At 36.4% G+C, this 13,254-nt stretch overlaps 2 protein-coding genes across 4 annotated transcripts in view; one reads left to right on the forward strand and one right to left on the reverse strand.

Moving 5' to 3' along the window:
• prdm6 (PR domain containing 6) overlaps positions 1-13,254 on the reverse strand; it is a 106,652-nt gene that overhangs the window by 27,269 nt on the left and 66,129 nt on the right. The window lies entirely within an intron of this gene.
• On the forward strand, positions 1,751-13,142 carry LOC113150018. Its single transcript, XM_026342385.1, has 4 exons — positions 1,751-1,958; positions 2,744-2,803; positions 3,075-5,888; positions 9,490-13,142. The coding sequence occupies exons 2-4, from the start codon at positions 2,755-2,757 to the stop codon at positions 12,303-12,305; spliced, it is 5,679 nt and encodes a 1,892-aa protein (XP_026198170.1). The 5' UTR covers positions 1,751-1,958; positions 2,744-2,754; the 3' UTR covers positions 12,306-13,142.

Consider the following 13,254-nt stretch of genomic DNA (forward strand, 5'->3'; position numbering starts at 1 on the left):
GAAAGACAAGACTGAAAGTGAAAAAATATATTAAAAGAGGAAACACACACAGAGATAACATATGGACACCTTTACTGTTCACCTGGTGAACATTTTGCAGCACCAATTGTACTGAAACACTTTCTACCCCTTCAGAAAAAGATGTCTCAAAGTTTGTTTGTTGTTAAGGCTGCATGTGCAGAAAACTCATAATTACACTACTACTACTACTACTACACTAAGAATTACAGGTGTTTCATTAAATATAGTAATAAAAACAGCATATCATTACAAACAATTGTATTGCTTTGCTTCCTTATTTAGTAAATCTCATATCTCTTAGGTTGCTTCACAACAACCAGGCCAACACTGAATTTGTTGCATAGTAGTTTTACAATTGTTGTGTACAGAGGAGCAGTGACATTAGCATGTAGCATAAGTGCCACATTTCTTCACTATTATGTTCTGCATTTGGTATGTTTTATTAATTCTTTCCATGCCGGGGAGGGGTGGGCTGGTGTTGGACCCATGTGAAAACACAGCCAGGAGGCACTAGGCTACAAATCAAATATACCCACTGACCTCCCAGGATGAAAAGGGAAGCCTGCAAACATGTAGCGGATTGTATGTATTTAAAACAAATCTATGCATTTAATACATACATTCTGCTATTTTCAGACAGGGCTGTGTTATAAATCAAATACATCCAAAAGACTCTCAGGTATGAAAAATAAAGACCCCTGCTGACAGACAGCACTGTAGCTGAGTTTAAAACTCTTCTGGCAGATCAGCGGGATGCAGTATCTCTGATCTTCTGTTCTGTTTTCAAAGAAAGCAAAAATAACTTCATAAACAGCCTTTAAATAATAACACATATGCTGGCTCATATGAACCGTATGAGGATATAAATCTGACAACCCAAATACATTACAAGATTTAATAATGCACGTAAATGCATATAAACATGTTTATCTAAAATGTTCATGCTGACTAAAGTAGCTGCAGCTTCAGTGTGGTCTGGCCTGGAGATTTTATGAGACCTGTGGAGTCTAAGATTAAACTTTGCTGACTATTAGATCACTCTTTAGCAAGTTAGAGCTGCAACACACAGCAAGAGCCAGTGATTTACAGTGTCATCAAAGTCCATCAACAGAACAAGCAAAACATGTCAATGGAAAAATCCAGCTGTTCTTCCATAACGGTTCTCTGGCTCTGCCTACTCCACAGTGTTTTTTTTCTCCAACTTACTGTAGCATTTCAGTCATACTTAGAAATATGAAGTAATTATACACATTTTAAACTTGTCTGTGCAGGAAAAGAGGTTAAGGTTTTGGTTAAAGCATCGAATGGACAGGTTTTACCTGTCTTTCTGAGTCTTGATGGGAAACAACTGACTTACATCCGTTTCTGCTTTAAGGAGAGTTCCAAATTCCAAACTACAGGTTGGATTGGTTTCCCCATTTCTCTGATGGAATATACAGACCTGCTAAGTTTAGAAATTGCCCGTGTTGTGTGTGTGTTCAGCGCATGCATCTTGGTTTCTTGCTCCAATTAAAGGGTTGAAATCATGCAAAGGGAAATTTTATTTAGTGCTGTTTACATGTTTTAAGCAAAACCTATCCCAGCTTTCCCCAGACCTTTACGTATAGTAGCTATCTGCAAGGCTGCATACCTAACGATCCAACAGAAACTAGCACTTACTGAAAACAACTCAAACTATGTGAAGCAAAGAGCATATGATAAACAAGACCGTCAAGGTCAGGCCAGTTTCTCTGCTGTCATACTTACGCAATGGCAACTAGTCAAACTTTTTGAAACGCAATGAGCCTCCATTAGTCTTTTGTCCTTGTGTGGAACTTGTCAATTCACTGTTGTTACACGTTATGCTGTTGGCAAGATATAATCATGGATAAGTTGATTCTACTCTGGATTTGGGGCATCTATGCACTCTGAGGAGTGAGCAGAAACATTCTTATGTGGTGAGTATATTAAACAGACAACAAATGAAGACATAACGTGTATCCTACAACTTTAATCTGATTTAGGAAAACAGTCTGCTGATAATCTGCAGATATTGTAGAGGACGTGGTGATTCGAAGGACTATTTTACAGTAGTAGTTGTAGTTAGGACCAACTACAGAATATTACTACGCAATATATGGAATGACTTGGTATGAAAATATAATAAAACTGCAATAGAAAGATACCACAGGTAAGTGAAGTACAGTGGGTTTGACTCTGTGAAGAGGACATTTCCATTTGGCAGATGGGACTTACAAAGCAAGCAAAATAAGCCAAGGACAAGAACTATAAAGTAAAGTGCTTTAAGACAGAGCTGCTTCATATACATAGGATATAAGTGCAAGATTTCATGTTTGTTTTTTTTTTAGTTTTAAGTGCAGGGAACGATTTAGGCGCAGATAAAGTTGAGATAAAGTATGATGATAGTAACCTTAAATTTTAATTTATTTAAACTGCCTTTTTATCTTACAATACTTGTGAGATACTCCTAACACATCTAATGACTAAAGTGGAGAAGTAACACTATTCACTGTTTTACAAAAAAAAAAAGATTTACTGAAACAACACAAATTTAACATTTAATTGACTATAAGAATAAATGGTTGCTGATCTGTAAGTACTTAAGACAATTATCAGGGATTTGTGATTTATATTATGCTAAATTATAAATAACTGTTTCAAAAAAGGGAAGTGCTCTAATTATGAAATTACTAATTTTGCTTTGTTTCCTTAAACCCGGCAGGTACCTACTGTATGTCAGAGTCTCAAGTGGAATTTATGTCACATGAGATGGCAGCATCCAGTAAGTCAACACCACAAGACAGAGGTTGACAACTAGATGACCATTAATTACCCAATGCCACCTTACATTTATTCTGTATACTGCACATACTGTGAAAATATAGTATCTTCCAAATTATTCTCATGGCTTTTGCTTGGATGACTGGCACCAAGTAGTTAATTAATACACAGGTATACTGAGGATGTGGTAGAAGGAAGGATCTGACGCAATTGTAATTTCAAAAACTGCAGATATTGACAAATATGTAATGTTTGTTTTTTCTGTGTTACAGGATATGAACTCAGAATTTTGGTGTTTGGAAAGAGTCATGATGAAAAGACCAAATTAAGTGCATTAATAACTGAGACAAAACATTTTCCTCATCAGAAAGTGTCCAAGCAATTCGATCATTTTCATGGAGTATGGAGGAAAAACCCCTTCACACTAGTGAGGACAGCAGACATCTTCAGTCTGCCTGTAGAAAAGGTGAGACATGAGATGAAGAAGTGTGTGGCTCATTGTCCTCCTGGACCAAATTTACTGCTGTTGTTAGTGAAACCTTCAGACTTCACTGAAGAGGACAGAAACAGACTGAAATTCATAATGGGCTTCTTTGCACAAGATGCTTTTAAATACTCATTGATCATCATTACACAAAGTCATAGAGGGACTTTTCTGGTAAACCAACTGATTCGACAATGCACAGAGCAGCACAGAATCAACTTCGATGAAAATGATTATTCTGAAAATGATCTTCAAGAATTAATGGAGAAAATGGAGAACGTAGTCAGTAAAAACAGAGGACAATATTTAACCTTTAATGAAGAAAATGATCACATGGTAGAACCTAAATATGAAAAACAAACAAACAAACATCTAAACCTGGTACTCTGTGGGAGACATGAAGCCTGGAAGACTTCAGTAGCCAATGCTATTCTGAGAAAAAGAAGGCTTGGTCCTCCTGCTGACTTGCAGTGTGTAAAAAATGAGGCACAGGTTTTTGGACACCAGATTTCCCTGGTGGAGCTGCCTACCTTGTATGGAAAACCTCAGGAGACAGCAAAGCAGGAATCATTTAGGTCTGTTACCCTCTGTGAACCTGAGGGCGTCCATGCATTTATCTTGGTCTTACCTTTGGATCCTCCAACTGATGAAGACAAGAGAGAGATTGAAACCATCCAACAAACATTCAGTCGTATAGTCAATGACTTTACAGTGATTCTTTTTCCTGTGGAGACAAATCCTAACGCTCAACTGGTTTTGAGGTTACTAGAGGAAAACAGAGACATCCAGAAGATCATTCAGAGTTGTGGTGAACGATATGCCATCCTCAACATAAAGGACGAGCAGCAGGTCTCTGAGCTGGTGGAAACTGTTGAAAAAATGAGAGTTGTAGGATCCAAAGGCTTCACAAAGAAACAGATGGCAGCACCTCGGCTTAATAAGGTTACCCGACATGAATCCTTATTAAAGATGGCAGGTTATAAATATGAGAAGAGACAGTGGGTCAAGGGGGTTCAGTGTAGTCTCAGGATGGTGTTGATTGGTAAGACTGGTTGTGGAAAGAGTGCCACTGGAAACACCATTTTAGGTAAAGAATGCTTTTCCTCTAAAGTCAGTCAAAGGTCAGTTACTCAGAGCTGCCAAAAAGAAACTGGAGAAATTGATGGTCGCACTGTTGCTGTGGTCGATACACCCGGCTTGTTTGACACGTCTCTGTCAAATGAAGACGTTAAACGGGAGCTCATGAAATGTGTCAGTCTGTTGTCTCCAGGACCTCATGTGTTCTTATTGGTGTTGCAGATTGGTCGCATTACACAGGAGGAAAAAGAGACTGTGGAACTGATCAAAATGTTTTTTGGGAAAAAGTCAGAAGACTTCATCATTGTTATATTCACCAGAGGAGATGATCTTAAAAATCAATCAATTGAGAGCTACATAGAAGAAGATGGTAAAGCCTTTCTCAAAACCTTGACAGCGGAATGTGGAGGAAGATATCAGGTTTTCAACAACAATGATCAGAAGAATCGTTCTCAAGTGAGCCAGCTGCTGACCAAGGTTGAATCAATGATGAAAAAAAATGGTGGTGGATACTACACCTCAGAAATGTTTCAGGAAACTGAGGCAGCCATACAAAAAGAAACACAGAATATCATGAATGAGAAAGAAAAAGAGATACAGAGACAGAAGATGGAAATTGAAAAGAAACGAAAAGAAATGCAAGCAAAGAAAAAAGAACAGGAAGAACAAGAAAGAGCACAGAGAAACAAACTGATCAAAGAGAAAGAGGAACAAATTACGAAAGAACAGGACAAGTGGAGAAAAGAAAGAGCAAGGAGAGAAGAAGAGAAAAGGAATGAAGAAAAAAAGGATGAACTTAAGCAACAAGAGTGGGAACAAAAATATCTAACTTTAGAAAGAAGACAGAAATATGGAGCAGGAAAAAAGGCATCTATTGAGAGGGTCTTATTCCAGAGTAGAGAAGACATGAGAAAAGAACGAGAGGCTTGGGAAAAGGAAAGACAGGAATGGTGGGAGAAAAGATATCGTGAAGATGAACTGAGACGAGAGGAGGAGCAAAAACGACTTAGAAAGCTCAGAGAAGAACATGAGCAGGAACTAGAAAGCTATGAAAACAAAAGAAAAGAAGAGGATCGAATCAGAAGAGAGGAAGAAGAACGGGAATGGAAGAAAGTTGAAGAAAACTATGAGAAGCAACTGGAAGAAACAAGGAGGAGAAATGAAGAGGACGCGAGAAAGCAAGCTGAGCAGTGCAGTGAATTCAGACACAGATATACTGAGGATGTAGTAGCTGAGATGAAAAAGTATGGAAGGGAAGTGAAGGATCTGAAGCAAAAGCAACAACAACAAAATGACCTCATAATAGCTCAGCTGCAAAAAAACAAAGCGTATAAGAAAGACTTTGATAGACTAAAGAAAAAACAAGAGCAAGAAATGAATGAGCTGAAATTAGAACTGTTCTTTCACAACCAAGAAACTCTGATAAATGAAATCAGCCAGCTTCAGAAAATACATGACGAGCAAATAACTATGTGGATGCATGAACATGTGAAAAAAGCAACAGGCACAGCTTGTAGCATTTTATGAGACTTATGATTTTACATCTAACATATGCAAACTATTGATCACACGTTACTTTGGCTGATAATTTGTGCTGTTTTTATTGATTTCCTGTAAATCTAGATGCTCAAATATCTTTATACTTTATTCAACTATTGTATGCTAATATTAATGTTTTTTAACTGACATTCGTCTGAAATCCAAATATAATATATAATGTTAAATTTTAGTAGGCAGAAGTATTTATCAACAGTGAACAATTCTTGTATTCATTGCAACCCATCCAAACTGTAACCTAAAAAAAAAAAAAAAAAAAGGTAGTGAACAAAACTCTTATCACTTGCAGACTGTATTGACATTTGAAATTAAATGAGTGTATTTTACTAACTCATTTGTATCTGTACTATATTTTGAGGTCTTTTTTTGCAAAAGAAGAAATGAGATTTACTGATTAACTAGAGCTTAACTAAGTCAAATTAAAATGTATCTATTGTACTCTTGTGGCAGTGACCAAATCCAAAAAATAAAGTCCTACACTAATAGTTTTTTGGACCACTTTTAGCTTTGATTAAGGCACATATTTGTTGTGGCATCATTTCAATAAGCTTCTGCAATGTCACAAAATTTATTCTCATCTAGAGTTGCATTCATTTTTTGCTTTTGTTGATGATGGGAAATTTGGACCACTGCGCAAAGTTTCTACAGCACACCTCAAAGATTCTCAATGGGGCTAGGGCCTCAATCTCCATATAGGTTTTCTTTACTTGATTCACGTCAGTAATCTGACCTTTCTGAAATAGATGATCTTTTTCACGACCACAGGCTGTGTCTTCCAACATGGTTGTTTAAGAAATGAGAAGCTACTCACTGCATCAGTTAGGGTAAAATTACTTGTTGCCAGCTGAAAAATAATCCTTCATACAGTAATTATCCAATTGGAGGTTCTTACCTATTTGCTTAGATAAATCAAGGTGGTGACTTATTATTACAAGTGTTCAGTATAAAGAATGAAATTTTGCCTTAACTGCATATTTATATATTGTGAAACTGAAATATACAAAATTTAGCTGAATATTCAGGGTTCTGCTGTTTTTTTGATGTGTTTATTATAACAAAAGAAAAACTTTTGCAGTATCTCTACAATCTGCCTTTACAGCTAGATCGTAATTATCATGCTACAGTGAATCATGCTACAGTGAACATTCATTGTAGTTCTGTAGCTTATATCCAGTGCATGTAATACAGAGGAGCTGGTCTCTAAAAAGAATTTATCATTGGCGATAGGGAACTGGTTTGACTGTCTGAAGTCGACAAAGCAAAAAAAAAACATTTTGTTTCTAACTGTAAGGATGCAGCACAACAAACTCTTTTAATCACCTCTAACAAAAACAGCTAAAAGAGTATGCTAACAGTCAAACAGCAAGAGAACTCAATGTGAATCCATCAGCCACAAATACACAGCCAGCAGCAACAAGACCAAAACAAACTACTCTAGCAATGCAGTTTGAGAAAGGCACTCCTCAAACTACTGATCAGAAGCTACCCAGCTGCAAATACCTTTGTGACACCAGTGTTTTGCAATTAAGTGCAATTAAGTCGAGCCTTCTTTTAACACATTTTTCAGTAAACCAAATTCTCGAAGGCAGGTAAAAGTGTTGCTTTCTAACCTCTCCATTCTGGTCTACAACAAGGAAGTTGAACTAATTTCAAGTCTTTTCTGGACTATTAAACAGTAAATGTGTAAACCTGATTTATGTTGCAAGAACTAGGACACTGCTTTCGTAAGCTACTTCCTGGTACAGACACGTTTCACCAGTTTCTCTGAGCTTTGACGAGAAATCAGATGCACTTACATACCTTTACTGTCTTTGAGGGCAGCAGCAAATTCCAAACTGTAAGATGGGTTTTTTCCCCAGTTTTCCCCAACTTTCATTTTAGAGGTGTTCTGGAAATGTTCTGTCCATGAATTTACAAGATGTATTCATGAAAAATGCGTCTTTTGGCAAAAATGTTGCATGTTAGTTGACCTGTTCACATCCTGCCCGATCTACTTGAGGCACTAAATCTTCAAATCTAGCAGAGTAAGGTTTAGCTTTATTTTGTGTCCATATTTCAGCCAATATAGCAGACACTCAGCTTCCTGCCAAGCGGCTGCTTTTAAAGTCACATATTTGAAGTTCTATTTTTCAACTAGATTCAACTGAGCCCAAAATCCTGAACCCAATTGTGTTGCTAAATATAGCCACACCAATGAGATCAGCGAATACCTTTTGGCAAGAGTCTCCTGTAGCTGTTTATCAGTGTGTTGTACCTTCCCATTCAGTCACAGTAAGTGCTGGCAGAAGAGATTTTAGAGTAATATTTTTATTTTTTGGGACTTAATTTATATGCTTTCAGAATGACTGTGTGATGGTGAATTATATCTGGTAAGTAGATTAAATGTAAAGAAATATTACAATTTGTGTATCTAAATGACAACATTATTTTGATTACTTAAACCAATACATATATGTCAAATACTCGAGCCAGGTGATCTGACTGACCAGTATTTCCCATATTGGAGTTTACTACGGGACACACTATAGGGGGCAAACTTCAAAAAAACATATGATGTCGCTACAGTAAAAAACACCACAACTGCAGGTAAGTGCAGCTTTTTTAAAACATTATCCATTAAAGGCTATACTTTTCATTTACTTTATAGTTACTGTTGGTAAATAGTATACCATATTTATTTGGAGTATAAACGCTTTTCATAATAATTGCCAAACAGCTTGGATACCTGAATAACTGCTCAGTTTGTCACAACACATATCATTCAGGGGGAAAAACTAACTAAAGCTTTTTTTGAGCCACAGTTGCTTGTTGTATTGTCCATGTACTTGTGAAGTGCAGGAGTAAAGTCCTTGGTATTTATATACTTAAGCTCTTGGTTCTGGGATGATAATCATGTTTTCTTAACACAAACAGGTCCTACTTCAGCTTCTTGAGTGGTATTTCTATCAAACAAGATGGCGACATCAGGTAAGTCTGGTTTGACTACATATCACAGATTGATCGAGGGAGAAAGTAACGATTACACCTAGAACTCAGTAAACACACAAGTGAGTCACATAACTAAGCATAGGCCAAAACATCTATAAGAAAGCCAGAAAGAATTAGAAATTTACAATTAGAGGGAACCATAGTTATTTTGTTATGTATATGTTTTGTTGCTTATGCCAAACACAGAGCTGTGATTTTAAAGTACGGAAAAATCCAACATACTGTACATCTAATCCGGGTTTATAAATACAGTCATAGCCCTACAAATACAAAAATCTAAAAATATATTTTACATTTAACAGACAGCTATATGCCAATATGGCGAAAATAGTCTATATAGCTTAAATGACTGTTTTAAAATGTGAGAAAGAAGTTTGACTTTTCACAAATATTGCAACACATGTGAATGATGATGACATTTAGAATTGTTATTAAATCCATCCAAGAAGAGAAATTATAGGGATGGATAGAAGAAATACTAAAGCAAGCACCAAGATGTTAATTTGTGAAATGAAAAATCGTTTGTGTACATCCAAAAATTACAGCAGTGTGTAAGGTTTTTGATCTTATTCCTTTCACAGCGTCTAAACTCCGGATTGTGGTGTTTGGAAAGAGTCAGGATGAAAAGACAAAACTAAGTAACTTCATCACTGGAACAAAAACATGCCCAAATCCAACACCTCCCAAGCAATTTGGTCATATGTATGGAGAGTGGGGAAAAAATGGTTTCACTATAGTGAAAACAGGAGACATCTTCAGTTTGCCTGCAGAAAAAGTGAGGCACGGGATGAAAACTTGTGTGGCTCGATGCCCCCCTGGACCAAATCTTCTATTGCTGTTAGTAAGGCCTTCTGATTTCAATGAACAGGACAGACAAAAACTGAAGTTTATCTTGGGTTTCTTTGGACAAGATGCTTTTAAATACTCAATGATCATTATAACACAAAGTTACACAGTAGGGAATTCCTCAGTAGATAAACTTCTCCAAGAATGTAAAGAGCAGCACAGAATCAACTTTGAAAATAACTGTTCTGACTATGAGCTTCACAAACTGATGGAAAAAATGGAAACGATATTGAGAGACAACAAGGGACGATATTTAAGCTTCACTGAAGAGACCGGGGCCATGGTAGCACCCAAATGTGCAAAACCCAATCTAAACCTGGTATTGTGCGGGAGATATGAAACCTGGAAGATTTCAGCAGCTAATGCCATTCTTGGGAAAAGAAACCTTGTTCCATCTGCTGACTACTTGGACTACATTAAAAATGAAGGACAGGTGTGTCAACATCAGGTTTCTGTGGTGCAGCTGCCTGCCTTGTATGGGAAACCTCAGGAGACCGCAATGAAAGAATCATTCAGGTGCATCTCCCTCTGTGAACCTGAGGGTGTCCATGCTTTCATTCTGGTCTTACCTTTTGGTCCTCCCACTGATGAAGACACAAAAGAGTTAGAGACCATTCAAAACACATTCAGAGCTAGATTCCATGACTTCAACATGATTCTCTTTACCGTGGAAACAAATGTAAATGTAAATCCCAACTCTCCAGCAAACACAAGGTTTCTAAAGGAAAACCAAAATATCCAACAGCTGTTGGAAAGCTGTGGTAGACGATATGTTGTCCTCAACGTCAAAGACAAGCAGCAGGTTCCTGAGGTGTTGCATACTGTGGAAAAGATGACAGATGCAGGATCCCAGAGCTTTACAAAAGATCTGTTTCCTAAGCCTTCTGTTAATAAAAAAACAAGAAAAGCATCCTTATTAAAAGTAGCAGATTTTAAAAATCAAAAAAGAGATTTGGTCGAGAGGGTGAAGAGTAAAGAGTGTCTCAGGATGGTGTTGATTGGTAAGACTGGTTGTGGAAAGAGTGCCACCGGAAACACCATTTTAGGTAGAGAATGCTTTTCCTCTAAAGTCAGTCAAAAGTCAGTTACTCAGAGCTGCCAAAAAGAAACTGGAGAAATCGATGGTCGTGCTGTTGCTATGGTCGATACACCCGGCTTGTTTGACACGTCTCTGTCAAATGAAGACGTTAAACGGGAGCTCATGAAATGTGTCAGTCTGTTGTCTCCAGGACCTCATGTGTTCTTATTGGTGTTGCAGATTGGTCGCATTACACAGGAGGAAAAAGAATCTGTGGAACTGATCAAAATGTTTTTTGGGAAAAAGTCAGAAGACTTCATCATTGTTATATTCACCAGAGGAGATGATCTTAAAAATCAAACAATTGAGAGCTACATAGAAGAAGATGGTGAGACATTTCTCAAAAATTTGACCATTGATTGTAGTGGAAGATATCAAGTTTTCAATAACAATGATCAGAAGAACCGTTCTCAAGTAAGCCAGCTGATGACAAAGGTTGAATCAATGATAAGTAAAAATGGCAGTAGATACTACACATCTGACATGTTCCAAGAAGCTGAGGCAGCCATACAAATGAAAATGCAAAGGATCATGAAGGAGAAAGAAGGAGAGATACAAAAGGAGGAGTCAGACCTTAAAAAACAACATGAAGACATGCAAGCAGAGAAAAAAAAAAAAGCAGAACAAGAAAGAGTACAGAGAGCCAAACTAGTCAAAGAAAAAGAGCAAAAAATTATGAAGGAATGGGAGAGAAGGCAGATAGAAAAAGAAAAGAGAGAAGAAGAGGAACGGAACAAGAAAAAGCAGGAGGAATTAAAGCAACACGATTGGGAACAACAAATTCAAGCTCTCGACACAAAACTAAAACATGAATCAGAGAAGAAGGCACTTGCTGAAAGAATGTTATTAATCCAGAGTAGAGATAAGATGAAAAAAGAACAAGAGGCTTGGGAGAAGGAAAGACAGGAATGGTGGGAGAAAAGGAAACAGGAAGCAGAGCGGCAACAAGAGGAGGAACAAAGACTCAGAGAGCTCAAAGAAGAATATGAGCAGGAAAAAGGCCTATATGAAAGTAAAAGAAAAGAAGAGGATCGAATCAGAAGAGAGCAAGAAGAGAGGGAATGGAAAAAAGTACAAGAAAACTATAAGAAGCAACTTGAGGAAATATGGAAGAGAAATGAAGAGCAGGCACGAAAGCAAGCTGAGCAATCCTGTGACTTTAGACACATATATGCTGAGGTTTTAACGACTGATACAGAAGAGTATGGAAGAGAAATGGAGGACATGAAGCAGAAGCAACAAAAACAGAAAGATTTCATGCTAACACAGCTGACAAGAAATAAAGTATATAAGAGAGACTTTAATAAACTAAAGAAAAAACAAGAAAAAGAAATGAATGAGCTGAAACTTTCTTCTGACAAAGAAGATATGATCAAAGAAATTGCCAAACTACAGAAAAGACATGAGGATGAAATTGATATCTGGATAAGGGAACATGTGAGAAAAGCCACAAATTCTTGTAGCATTTTATGAGATGCTTTTCTGTGAGCTTTCCATATTGATAAAAACATTTAGAATTAATATAATTTATACTGTATTTATAAAAGGTTCAGATGCCATTTCCTTTTCTAATCACTGTCTGACATATACAAAAATGATCATGTCTGATAGCATTTCTCCTATTAGGTGGTTCACCCATAAAGTTTCAAGTTCAGTGTTTCTCTGTAACTGACTACAGGTTATTTTACGTCTTTTGAAGTCTTAGCAACTGTAGTCTATATTATTTAAAATTAGTTTTATTTTCTAAACTGTCAAAACCTGATGACAAACAAATGCATTATTAATGTATTTATTTTTGTTTTACATTAACTGTATATTTTTATTTATACTAATAATTGCAATAATAAACACTTTTGTTGTAATTTGTCATCCCATGTAATGTAAAGTTAGATGCCTTAATTACGTTTTTCCCTTGCTCCATATGTAACGCTACACTGTTCTTCAGTATTTAAAAATGTGAGTACATGAAAATAAAAATGTTTCATTGCATTTTTAAACTTCTCTTTACAAAGAGCTAACTTGTAGAAACAGAACAAATGCAGCCATATTGAAACACATCTATACAATTAAAAAAAATAAAATAAAATCAGCACTCTAAATCTGCTGTGTCTCAAAATTGTGGAACTTACAAAATATCTAGAAAATAGTTTTTCTTATTTGACATCATTAGAATATATTTCCAAAAAAGCTTGCACAATTTGGTATAACTGTAAGCAATATAAATAAATTGTTACATATCTGTTATTAGAAACAAATGGTAAAACTTTTGTCAATACTAAGTTTTTTAAAAAGATTAAAATGTTATTTTTTCTTAATTAGACAGAAGTCATTTTATTTTACAGGTCTAATTTTTGGATCAGTAAGATGAAAATAATGGTAATAAAGAAAAACATTGTTGCAAGTAACTGCTGTGTCTGAATAC

Source organism: Anabas testudineus, chromosome 9, assembly GCF_900324465.2.
Source record: "Anabas testudineus chromosome 9, fAnaTes1.2, whole genome shotgun sequence".
NCBI lineage: Eukaryota > Metazoa > Chordata > Actinopteri > Anabantiformes > Anabantidae > Anabas > Anabas testudineus.